This window comes from Pelobates fuscus, chromosome 9 (assembly GCF_036172605.1).
Source record: "Pelobates fuscus isolate aPelFus1 chromosome 9, aPelFus1.pri, whole genome shotgun sequence".
Classification (NCBI taxonomy): domain Eukaryota; kingdom Metazoa; phylum Chordata; class Amphibia; order Anura; family Pelobatidae; genus Pelobates; species Pelobates fuscus.
The window spans coordinates 10534040-10547100 of record NC_086325.1 but is presented as its reverse complement, the minus strand read 5'-3'; the positions used below and the strand labels follow the sequence as shown (position 1 = coordinate 10547100).

Genomic DNA, 13061 nt, shown 5'->3' with positions numbered 1-13061 from the left:
GTCCCTTTAAGACTGTGAAGCATATTCGAGTGTACTGCCTGTAATATTATATATGTATTTATAGATGTGTTAAGTGTATCCTGGGTGATTTGTATGCAACATTCATCTGATTGTTCGGTAGAATCACTCCATTCAGTATATTGAGTGAAACTACCGAACAACCAGACCACCCAGGAATGAGTGTGCCTCCAATTACCGTTTGCAACAATGTTGCAAACAGGTAATTGCCAATCAGTGCAGTGTGGTCTTTGTCCTCTGGGTGGCCGCCATTCGGGAAACAAACACGTGGCGGCGGCCATCTTAAACTACCGAACAGCGGTGTTTTGCCGTCGAGTGTCTGGAACTAAAATCGGACACTTGACTAGGCAAACACCGCTGAGACCTCCATACTTCCAGAAATTCGTATGGAAACTACCGAATGACCCGCCGTTCGGTAGAAAGAGCCCCATAAACAAGGGAATTCATTCAAACCCTCTCCAGGCTCTATAACACAGGCAATTCGCCTGTTTTCATTCCCTTGTTTGTGACCGACCGCAGGGCCAAAATGCATGGAACTGTTTTCGGATACTTTACCCATGCGGTCGGTCAAATCTTTGGAACCCCATATCTCACGAACCATTCATCCGAATTACTTGAATTTTGGATATGTTGTCCCCCTGAATAAGGGCTATCCAGCGATGCTGGATTTAAAGGTGTACCCCCGGGTTTTGGGGTACATACAGAACTTGGCTGAAAAAGTGTACCGGATAATTGAGTTTAATGTTATCTGAGGGGAGGGGATGTGTGGGCTGAACCATGTATGTGATTGGTTATTTTATGCCTCCCCCTGGGTGTGGCCTGTATGTGGATTAGTGTAATAAAAGCCAGGCTGGATGAGCCAGTCCAGAGTTCCTGTTTTACCCTCAAAGTGATGTGTCGTCTCATTATTGGGGGAAGGATTTATTGTATGCTGTTCCAGTTGACTGCTAGGAGTACAAGCCTATTCGTATGGTTCCTATTCAATGGTCTACAGCATTCATACGCTTGGGAGAATTTAAAGGTTCTCGGATTCGGTGATTGTGGTGTCTGCCAGAGTGCTTGGAGTCCTCAGGAAGCACTAGGAGCATCCATTAACGGAGGTACCAAGTCGGGGTGCCAGGTGATCCGTTACCTTACGGTACCCCCATTGTATGTCTTTGGCACTATTTCGTGAAGCTACAGTGCCATATAGGAGACCTGTCCTTTTCAGTATTCACAGTAGAATTTTGAGAGACGGATTTAATGAGCCTATGCTTCCATTTGGGGTATTATAACAGTTTGACTGTTCAAAAAAACCCCACAAAGGCCTACCATTTGTAAAAGTAGACACCCCAGGGTATCTCATAAGGTGCATATTGTGCCTTAACATGCCCCCATTGTTTTACCATTACATGCCAAAGTATGTGGTAAAAAATAATTTTGTGCATTTTTTACATACGGATTGCATTTTTGCTGGGCATTTTGTATATTTCATATGTGCCACTAAGTTCAAAACCCCAAATTATGCTCGGCTAAGTCTTCTGAGTAAAAGGACACCCCCATTGTATGTCTATGGCACTATTTCGTGAAGCTACAGTGCCATACAGGAGACCTGTCCTTTTCAGTATTCACAGTAGAATTTTGAGAGACGGATTTAATGAGCCTATGCTTCCATTTGGGTTATTATAACAGTTTGACTGTTCAAAAAAACCCCACAAAGGTTTACCATTTGTAAAAGTAGACACCCCAGGGTATCTCATAAGGTGCATATTGTGCCTTAACATGCCCCCATTTTTTTTACCATTACATGCCAAAGTATGTGGTAAAAAATAATTTTGTGCATATTTTACATACGGATTGCATTTTTGCTGGGCATTTTGTATATTTCATATGTGCCACTAAGTTCAAACCCCCCAAATTAGGCTCAGCTAAGTCTTCTGAGTAAAAGGACACCCCCATTGTATGTCTATGGCACTATTTCGTGAAGCTACAGTGCCATACAGGAGACCTGTCCTTTTCAGTATTCACAGTAGAATTTTGAGAGACGGATTTAATGAGCCTATGCTTCCATTTGGGTTATTATAACAGTTTGACTGTTCAAAAAAACCCCACAAAGGCCTACCATTTGTAAAAGTAGACACCCCAGGGTATCTCATAAGGTGCATATTGTGCCTTAACATGCCCCCATTTTTTTACCATTACATGCCAAAGTATGTGGTAAAAAATAATTTTGTGCATTTTTTACATACGGATTGCATTTTTGCTGGGCATTTTGTATATTTCATATGTGCCACTAAGTTAAAACCCCCAAAATAATGCTCAGCTAAGTCTTCTGAGTAAAAGGACACCCCCATTGTATGTCTATGGCACTATTTCGTGAAGCTACAGTGCCATATAGGAGACCAAGCCATATCAGTTTTTACCGAACTTTGAATTTTGACGCCGGGCCTAAGTGCAATTTCCAAGCATCTTCGCAGGTTTAAAATTCAAATTACCCCACAAAGGCCTACCATTTCTTAAAGAAGACACCCCAGGGTATTTCAAAAGGCATATTTTGAACCTTAGCGTGGGATCATTTTTCCGCTAGCGTGTACCAGGTGTAGTGGTAATAAGCGTTTTTTTCTGCCTTTTTGACACACAAAGTGAGTTTGCACAGTATATTTTGCAAACCATATGTGTACTACCACTGTATAATACTTCAGATGTTGCTCAGCTATGTCTGCTGAGTACAAAAATACCCCCGTATGTACCTTTGCCAGGTATATGTGGACATCGGAGGGGCACATTTGGGACACAGCCATTCCATTTTTTTTTCCAACTTTCAATTTTTACGCTGTGCCCATGTCCCATTTTAGAGTATTTTACCAGGCTATATAATCCAAATACCCCATAAAGCCATACCATTTCTTAAAGAAGACATCCCAGGGTATTTCAAAAGGCATATTTTGAACCTTAGCGTGGGATCATTTTTCCGCTAGCTTGTACCAGGTGTAGTGGTAATAAGCGTTTTTTCTGACTTTTTGACACACAAAGTGAGTTTGCACAGTATATTTTGCAAACCATATGTGTACTACCACTGTATAATACTTCAGATGTTGCTCAGCTATGTCTGCTGAGTACAAAAATACCCCCGTATGTACCTTTGCCAGGTATATGTGGACATCGGAGGGGCACATTTGGGACACAGCCATTCCATTTTTTTTTCCAACTTTCAATTTTTACGCTGTGCCCATGTCCCATTTTAGAGTATTTTACCAGGCTATATAATCCAAATACCCCATAAAGCCATACCATTTCTTAAAGTAGACACCCCAGGGTATTTCAAAAGGCATATTTTGAACCTTAGCGTGGGATCATTTTTCCGCTAGCGTGTACCAGGTGTAGTGGTAATAAGCGTTTTTTTCTGCCTTTTTGACACACAAAGTGAGTTTGCACAGTATATTTTGCAAACCATATGTGTACTACCACTGTATAATACTTCAGATGTTGCTCAGCTATGTCTGCTGAGTACAAAAATACCCCCGTATGTACCTTTGCCAGGTATATGTGGACATCGGAGGGGCACATTTGGGACACAGCCATTCCATTTTTTTTTCCAACTTTCAATTTTTACGCTGTGCCCATGTCCCATTTTAGAGTATTTTACCAGGCTATATAATCCAAATACCCCATAAAGCCATACCATTTCTTAAAGAAGACATCCCAGGGTATTTCAAAAGGCATATTTTGAACCTTAGCGTGGGATCATTTTTCCGCTAGCTTGTACCAGGTGTAGTGGTAATAAGCGTTTTTTCTGACTTTTTGACACACAAAGTGAGTTTGCACAGTATATTTTGCAAACCGTATGTGTACTACCACTGTATAATACTTCATATGTTGCTCAGCTATGTCTGCTGAGTACAAAAATACCCCCGTATGTACCTTTGCCAGGTATATGTGGACATCGGAGGGGCACATTTGGGACACAGCCATTCCATTTTTTTTCAAACTTTACATTTTTACGCTGTGCCCATGTCCCATTTTAGAGTATTTTACCAGGCTATATAAACCAAATACCCCATAAAGCCATACCATTTCTTAAAGAAGACATCCCAGGGTATTTTAAAAGGCATATTTTGAACCTTAGCGTGGGATCATTTTTCCGCTAGCTTGTACCAGGTGTAGTGGTAATGAGCGTTATTAAATGTATTTTTTTACTTTTTAAAGCTTTTTTTACTTTTTAAAACTATTTTTTAAACTTTTGTTTTGCTTATTAATTTTTTTAAAGTTTCCTAAACTTTCGTAAAACTTTTTTTTACAGATTTAACATTTTTCTAAGCTTTTTTTTTACGTTAACCCCTAACTAGCAGTAAGCAGCACTAACAGTAAATTCCCCATTTTCCCATAACTCCCACCCATCCCAGCTAGCAAAATATTTAATTATACAATATTTAAATTAGTTAATTAAATAAATTTAACCCCTGAGGGTTAAAAAATAAATAAAAGTTAATCGTCAGGGGTTAAAAAAAAATTAGATCACAGTATAATACTGTGATCTGTATTTTGATCACTGTAGGCAGTGATCGACTGGCAGGGAAGGGGTTAATTTTTATTTGGACTGGGTAAAGGGTTTATTTTTTTACATTTTTTACTTAAACGTTATTAAAACTTTTTTTTAACTTAATTTTTTAACTTTTTAAAGCTTATTTTTAAACTTTTTTTAACGTTAACCCCTAGTTAGCCTAATACTAAATCCCCCAATTCCCCACTAACTTCCACCCTCCCCAGCTAGATAAATTTATAACTTTAAAAAATTTAAATTAATTAATAAAATAAATTTAACCCCTGAGGGGTTAAAAAAAAAAATAATTAACCCTCAGGGGTTAAAAAAAAAATCAGATCATAGTAAAATGTAATCCCTGCCAATTGATCACTGTAGTCAGTGATCAATTGGCAGGGAAGGGGTTAATTTTATATTAAAATGGGTAAAGGGGGGTGGGATTTTAATTTAACTTTATTGTTTTGTCACCAGGGGGCAGGATCACTGAAGATCCGGCTCCCTGCACTTCACACATAACCAGGAAGTGCAGGGAGGCGGAGGTGAGTATAGAGAGCACATGTGCCCGCTGTGGCATGCTGTCAGAGCGGGCACATGTACTCTGACAGCCCGATCCGGTGCTCCCGGTCTGCCTCTAATGCAGAGGCAGACCGGAGCACCATTAACCCCACGATTGCCGCGATTGCGGCGATCTGGGGTTAATTTTAACGGGTGACGGACGAGGTCCGTCACTCGTCGTTAAGGCAATCCCCTGAGTGACGGACTTCGTCCGTCACTCGTCGTTAAGGGGTTAAATTGGGGTAGCCCCCAACATATTTCGACATATAAAAAAGACAACTCTGTTCCGCAGAATAGCTGTTGACATTATAGTTGCGCAGGAACTTTGTTGACTCTAGAGAACCTCGGGCAAATCGCACATGCCCGTGGCGGCGACTTTGCATGCGGATGTCATCCATATCAACTTTCGATGCCAGTTTCTGCACCTACCACGGTGATTCTCAAGCTAATACATGCCGACGAGTGCTAGGGGATGGCCGCTCCGCTTTTGCACCCTGCTCCCTCTTATGCTGTGCTGGTGCCTCTGTGTGACCAGCGCCTCTACCTCCAATCTGCACACGTCACTCACATGACCTTGATTCCATGTGGGGTCTAGGACCTCATCATCCTCCACATCATCTTCCACCCACTCCTCAACCCTGCCCTCCTTGCCAGTATGCATTCGGCAGAAAGCCACAGCAGTTGGCACCTGTGTTTTTCCAGCATGTAAAGTCTGCAAAGGACATATGTAAATTGTTTTAGAATTTCCTCCAGGCAACACTTTTTCCTATAAACTGACCTCTCAGTTTGACTTGTGAGGGTATGGCCCCAGAATTACAATATTGTTGAAGTACCTCTTAGCTATTTAAGGACACATGACATGTGTGACATGTCATGATTCCCTTCTATTCCAGAAGTTTGGTCCTTAAGGGGTTAAATATAGCAGCTGGTTATCTGGTAGTTTCTAGTGTAGAAAATATCAATCTGTTTTCTATCACTTAGATCTGTTTAACAAGTGTTGTAGGTATGAAACAATATTACAAGTGACCAATATAGTAAATTTGAATCAAAGTTACGCTTCAATTTGACTCTCAGATATGAAGTGAACACCACAAATATACTATTTAGTGCCCAAAACATTTTTTTTTAAATTTACTTTTTAAAACTCCAATGTAAGCAGCAGATTAGCAGCAAAACAATTAGAATGTTTACAAGTGCGCAGTAAGCACACTATTAGACGCTTCTATTTGACTCTCAGATGTGAAGAACAGGCCGTAAAAATGTACTATTCAGCAGTTTAGCAGCAAAACAATTAGAATGTTTACCACTGCGCAATAAGCGCACTATTAGACGCTTCTATTTGACTCTCAGATATGAAGTGCACCCCACTAATGTACTATTTAGCACCAAAATAAAAATTACTTTTTAAAACTCCAATGTAACCGCGGTATTTGAAGCTTCTATTTGACTCTCTATTTGACTCTTTTATTTGATATGAAGTGCACCCCACCCCACTAATGTACTAATTTGCAGGATTCTTTCCTAAGCTGTCCTTCTCTCCCTACACTAATAAGACCACATGTGCGTGCGGCGCTACGCGACTCCAGCTTATATATAGAGGCTGGGTCACATGCTGCACTGGCCAATCACAGCCATGCCATTAGTAGGCATGGCTGTGAGGGCTTCTAAGGGCACACGAGTCAAACGATTGTTGATTGGCGGCCCTGCAGCCTTTCAAAATGAGCCATAAAATCGCTGAACACCGAACTCCAACCTGAACATACAGTGATATGTCCGTGTTCGGGTCCTGGGTCCAAAAAACCTAATGTTTGGTATGAACCCGAACTTTACAGTCCAGTTACACTGGTTAATTATTTTGGTCTTACTGTACATAGGAAACATATAACATATTTAAACAATTGTCTCAATATAAATTATTCCATTTTTTTAAAGCAAGAAATGGTTATAACATGTTGTAAGTGCACACTACAACCTACCTTTGTATGTCTTAAGTTCATCTACCAGAGACTGAGCCTCATCCTTAATTCTCTCCTCAATGCTCCTCTTCCCCAAACCAAAGTTTCTCAGAGTTGATAATGAGAAGCGTCGGAGCTGCCTCCATCGTTCACCTTCACTCGTGATTAATCCTGGAACACAGTCAGAATTCAATCACGTTACATCCATATTTACTTCTGGAAATCCTCTCGGATTGATTATCATTGATTTCTTGTACTAGATTATTGCTGTTATTTAGTGGGACTCTGTCACCATAGCAAACGTCGGCTATGAGATTTGAGCCTATCGCAAGAGGCTCTATCACATGTGAGTTTATTCATTTGTATCACTACTCACATTTATCACTGGTCATACTACACTATATTTGTGTTTACTCTATATTTCTTTCTCCTCCAGTCCCCCTGTGTGTCTCTTTGTCCGCCAAGCTCTCTGTGTGTCTCTTTTTACCCCAGCTCCACTTATGTTGTGTAGCCTTTTACCTTAGGGGTAAGTGTTACATCTCATAGCGTTCCACCACTTCAATGGTGTTGGTTTGTACACCCCACAGTTACTATTTGGAAAGTGCTGCCCTGCTGTACGTAGAATTCAAATGACAACACACACACATACTATGGAAATCTCATCAACATAAAACACATTAAACACAAAGAAAACACATACATTGCATTATGATATAACAACACACATCTATAGAGCACAGTTAGTGCTCCAGCTACATTGATAACAAAAAATAACTTAACTGTAGCTGCTCGGAATAGTATTAGCCATAATACACAACCTCAGATTTTATATGTACAGGGTGCAAAAAGAGAAGATGAACTGTGCCATCAAAGTATGTAAGCTATCAGAAAGTTGGCTGACAAAGATTTTTTCTGAAAATAGAAACTTTTTGGGACACACAAATTTTGGTCGGTTGATTCGGCAGAATTTCAAAATCGAGATACCAAGAACCTAATCAGAAGATCAAAATAGGCATGAAAAAATGTCAATCAGTGTGCTGCAAAATACATACATAATATAATTGTATGTATATATTTAGCAATACTCTAATAGAGTATCCCCTTCCCCCACCTGGTTCACAGATAAGGGAGAAAATGCAACAAATAGGGGGAAAATAGGACGAGCAGTAAAAAAAACTATATTTATTTGTTATAAATGTATTCAATATACAATATATAAATATAGCTTTTTTACTACTGTTCCTTTTTTCCCTCTGTTGGTCACTTCTCACTTGGTCAGTGTAAAAAAAAATCAACATTTAGTGATTGTGAAATCGTCACTTTTTCATGACAAATCCAGAATCATAAAACCCCAAGCCAAGCATGCTCAGTCATTGTGCATTCGTGATTCTGTAAATTTTGGCTCGGTCATCCGATTGACCCAAATGCGGCTGAATTGCGGTTCGTCCCAAAATGAATCTCCTTGTCCAGTGAGAGGTACCACCAGTCAGCCAATGCATCACAGCCCCTGATGGTATCACAGTAGGACCCAGCACAGTCATGTGATAGGGGAACATGGTCAGGTTGATGCAAGGTTTTTAAGGGAAGAAATATAGAACCCAACAGAAGCCTGATAGACTACACCAACTAAGAGCGGGTGAGTGATTTTGCAGCCTACCACATTTTTGTTTAACATCTTATCTAGGTGGAAGAAGGAAAGAGAGAGCTACATCACTCAGTGTTCAGATCTCCTATTCCATGGGGATTTAGGGACATGATCACAACGGGACCCCCGTGACCATTTTTTTACATTAGTATCTGATAATCTGGGGCATTCACCTTTGATTGTAAGCTACGTTTTTAACTATGTGAATGATAGAAACTGAAAAATATTCTACCTGGTAGCAATCTAATAATTTTTTCATAGCAAGATGACCTGCCCTAGCATACAGGGTCTTACATTCGGTAACAGGGTGGTGGGTTCACAGGAATATATAGTGCTCAATGATCCCTTATTGAAGACAGCATCAGGTTATTGCTGCATCACGGAATAAGATTATTCAGATCTATCCTGCAAACTATTACCAGTTCTAGACTAATGTTCATATCAAAACTCTGATTGCTGCTGGTTACCTCTTTATACCAGTCCGTATTTACATACATTTTCACAGTATCAGCCCGCTGATTACATAAAACGGAAAGGTTAAGAAAGCCAACAGAAATGTAGGCTGTGATCTGAGAGTTATACACTGTGAGATAATTTGCATATTGTGGCATAGCATTCTGGGAATCCTGTTCCAATATCGCGTTCCGTTATCAGTATAATTGTACATAATTACATTTGTTATCTTCCACCATAACTCTTAAATTTTATGGATTTATTTTCAGTAATAGAAAGTCATATATGAACAGCTAATTAAGAAGGACAATTGGTGAAGTCAAACGGTTGTGGAGGATTATTTACCATAACCTTGGAAGACTCTGTCCACGGTGGGCTGCTCACCACGACCTGTGAAATCTTCTCCGTGATCAACGAGTGCTTCCCTCACAGCTTCATAACCACAGAATATAACGACCGGACGCAGGCCAAAGTAAAAGGTATAAACAGAGCCATATTGTTTACTCAGCTGTAAATCAATTAATTACACAAACTTAGATTTAATTATAGGAAGGGATATAAAGGGGAATATGAGGCTTTGTATAGAGACATTGGAAGACTTCATAGTTCAAATAGTTCATATATAGAGCCAGGGGTGTATTTGCCGCGAGGCAAACAAGGCATTTGCCTTGGGCGGCATTTTTCAGGGGGCGGCAAAAAAAGCCGCCCCCAAATGCCTTGTTAGCCTTGCGGCTAACAAGGCATGCTGGGCGGCCGGCGGGCTGCTGGGCAGTGCGGGTAGGTGGGCGGCCGGCGAGGGAGCACTTCCTCTGAGCGGTCTGCTCAGCTCCCTCGCGCGCCGCAGAGTGAGGCTGGGAGCCGGAATATGACGTCATATTCCGGCTCCGCCTCCCAGCATCACTCTGCGGCGCGCGAGGGAGCTGAGCAGACCGCTCAGAGGAAGTGCTCCCTCGCCGGCCGCCCACCTACCCGCACTGCCCAGCAGCCACTGGACCACCAGGGAGACAGATATCCCCCCCCCCCCCAGCTTTCCCAAAGGTAAGGAGGCTGGGGGGGTTAAATTAAAAAAAAAAAAATGTATTAAATATGTGAGTGATTGAGTGTGTTTGTATGTCTGTGTATGTCTGTTAGTGTGTGTGTGTGTGTGTATGTCTGTTAGTGTGTGTGTGTATGTCTGTAAGTGTATGTCTGTAAGTGTGTGTATGTCTGTTAGTGGGTCTGTGTGTGTGTCTGTTAGTTTGTGTGTGTGTTTGTGTGTGTGTATGTCTGTTAGTGTGTGTATGTCTGTTAGTGTGTCTGTGTGTGTGTCTGTTAGTGTGTGTGTATGTCTGTATGTGTGTGTGTGTGTGTATGTCTGTATGTGTGTGGGTCTGTGTGTGTGTGTTAGTGTGTGTGTATGTCAGTGTGTGTGTCTGTAAGTGTGTGTCTGTTAGACTGTGTGTGTGTCTGTTAGACTGTGTGTGTGTCTGCTAGTGAGTGTGTTTCTGTTACCTAGTGTATGCGTATTTGTCAGTGAATGTGTGTGTGTGTGTATTTAGAAGGCGGGACGGGGGAAGGGTTCGGTGGGGGTGGCGCGGGTGGGGAGGGTTGGGTGAGGGTGGCGTGGGTGGGAGGGGGGCGCCTGAGTTTTGTCCTGCCTAGGGCAGCACAAAACCAGGATACACCACTGTATAGAGCAATCAGGTGCATTATAGAGAGGGATATACAGAGCACTAGGAAGAGTTATAGGAGCATAATCTGGAGTAATAGGAAGAGTTATTATAGGGAGAGTTATATGGAGTAATAGGAGGAGTTAAAGGGAGGGTTATATGGAGTAATAGGAGGAGTTATAGGGAGAGTTATATGGAGTAATAGGAGGAGTTATAGGGAGAGTTATATGGAGTAATAGGAGGGGTTATAGGGAGGGTTATATGGAGTAATAGGAGGAGCTATAGGGAGGGTTATATGGAGTAATAGGAGGAGTTATAGGGAGGGTTATATGGAGTAATAGGAGGAGTTATATGGAGGGTTATATGGAGTAATATGAGGAGTTATAGGGAGGGTTATATGGAGTAATAGGAGGAGTTATAGGGAGGGTTGTATGGAGTAATAGGGGGAATTATGATAGTGGTGGTATATGGAGTAATAAGAGGAGTTATAGGAGCATAATATGGAGTAATGGGAAGGGTTATTATAGGGAGAGTTGTATGTAGTAATAGGAGGAGTTATGATAGTGGTGGTATATGGAGTAATATAAGGAGTTATAGGAGCATAATATGGAGTAGTTGGAGGGGTTATAGGAGCATAATATAGATTAATATGATGAGTTATTATAGGGAGGATTATATGGAGTTATAGGATGAGCTATAACAAGGGTTATATGGAATAATAGCAGCAGTTATAGGAGCATAATATGGAGTAATAAGAGGATTTCTTATAGAGGTGGTATATGGAGTAATAGGAGGAGATATAGGAGCATAATATGGAGTAATAGGAGGAATTATTATGGGGAGTAATAGGAGGTTACCAATAATCATACGCTAATTTTAACAATTTTAGAGTAGGACCCACCGATATTGGGGTACCGTGACGTAATGGTGTACTTAACACAATATGGCCATACGGTGGAATTGAATCCCCATAATTGTTTGGTGAGATAGATAATTTTAAGCAGCCTTATGAAATTTAAAAAAAAAATTTTTATGTGTGCGCTGTAACTTAACATGTAATTTGAATACATCTTGGTTTCTATGGCAGCAAAACTGGTTAGAAATGTATGTTCTTGGTGTGGCCCGAACTCCTTATTTTCTTTAAACTTAATGCAGTGAAGTACAGCTAAATAATGGAGCATTGCAATATCTTAATAATTTTATTTAACTGATAACATTTTGGAAATACAAACATTAAGGATTAGTTCACCAGATCTAAAGATGTTACTTGTGAAAGATACTCAAATACTTTTTATACAATTTAGTGAATTAGCTACAAGTGCCTCTTTCCCGAATGCAATTAACCCCTTAAGGACACATGACATGTGTGACATGTCATGATTCCCTTTTATTCCAGAAGTTTGGTCCTTAAGGGGTTAAAGGTGTGTTCACATGTTGTAATAGGTCAGACTAACCTCCATCAGCGTTTTTGCCATCTGTCCATTCCTGACCTGCAAGAGGTTTCCAAACAGCGGCAGAGGGGTGGGACCGGGGGGAAGTTTGCGTCTTGTAGATACGTGGCCCCATATTAAATACAATGTTAAAAGTGATATCAAGGCAGTCAGGAGAATTGTTCCGAAGCTCAGTGACTCCATGTCTCTGGGGTTTGGGTGAAATTCTTCACAGTGTTAATATGGACTGCGGCCAAGTGCTAGCTTCCAGATTCCAGAGTTCACTGATGGGACTCGTCCTATTGGCCAACTGGAGTTTCTAGATAAACACCGTGTTTATTTCACAATCTGAAGGAGCCAGGAAGGGGCCTATATTCCCACACAAACAATGACTTCTCCTGGAGATTAACTCATTGATGTGCATGTCTCTGTGTAGACTATAAAAGCTTGATTTCATGTGTGGCAATTCTTAATGCTTTTCCAATCTTTTATCTGGCTAGTAGGAATGTAGTTTGATAAAAATGGCAACACAATGTAAACATAATGGGTAGATTTAGTAAAGTCTCTGACACATTTAAATCCACTTTGCTGTTACAATTTATTAAATCTATCAGAATGTTTCATTTATTTATTTATGTTTTTGCACCCTAACATTCTCTTTTGATAAACACCATTTTATTTTCTGAGACACAACGGGTTTATCTATCTCTCCACAACTTTTTCCAACAGAAAAGTGTTTGTTTAAATTCTCTTTTTTAATGATTATTCACTAAGGTCTGAATAAACGTGTACCATCCAGGGCTAAAGCATACGATTATGCAAAAATAATCCTCAGCA

General features: G+C 40.6%; 1 protein-coding gene across 1 annotated transcript in view; it reads right to left on the bottom strand.

Moving 5' to 3' along the window:
- Positions 1–12546, bottom strand: part of LOC134572275 (cytochrome P450 2G1-like) — a 39996-nt gene extending 27450 nt beyond the window's left edge. The window contains exons 1-3 of the mRNA XM_063431145.1: positions 12249–12546; positions 9491–9653; positions 7069–7218 (exon numbers count right to left, since the gene is read on the bottom strand). Of these exons, the coding sequence (XP_063287215.1) occupies positions 7069–7218; positions 9491–9653; positions 12249–12428 (493 nt within the window). The 5' untranslated portion in view covers positions 12429–12546. The remainder of the gene's footprint in view (positions 1–7068; positions 7219–9490; positions 9654–12248) is intronic.
- Between the last annotated feature and the right edge of the window lie 515 nt (positions 12547–13061).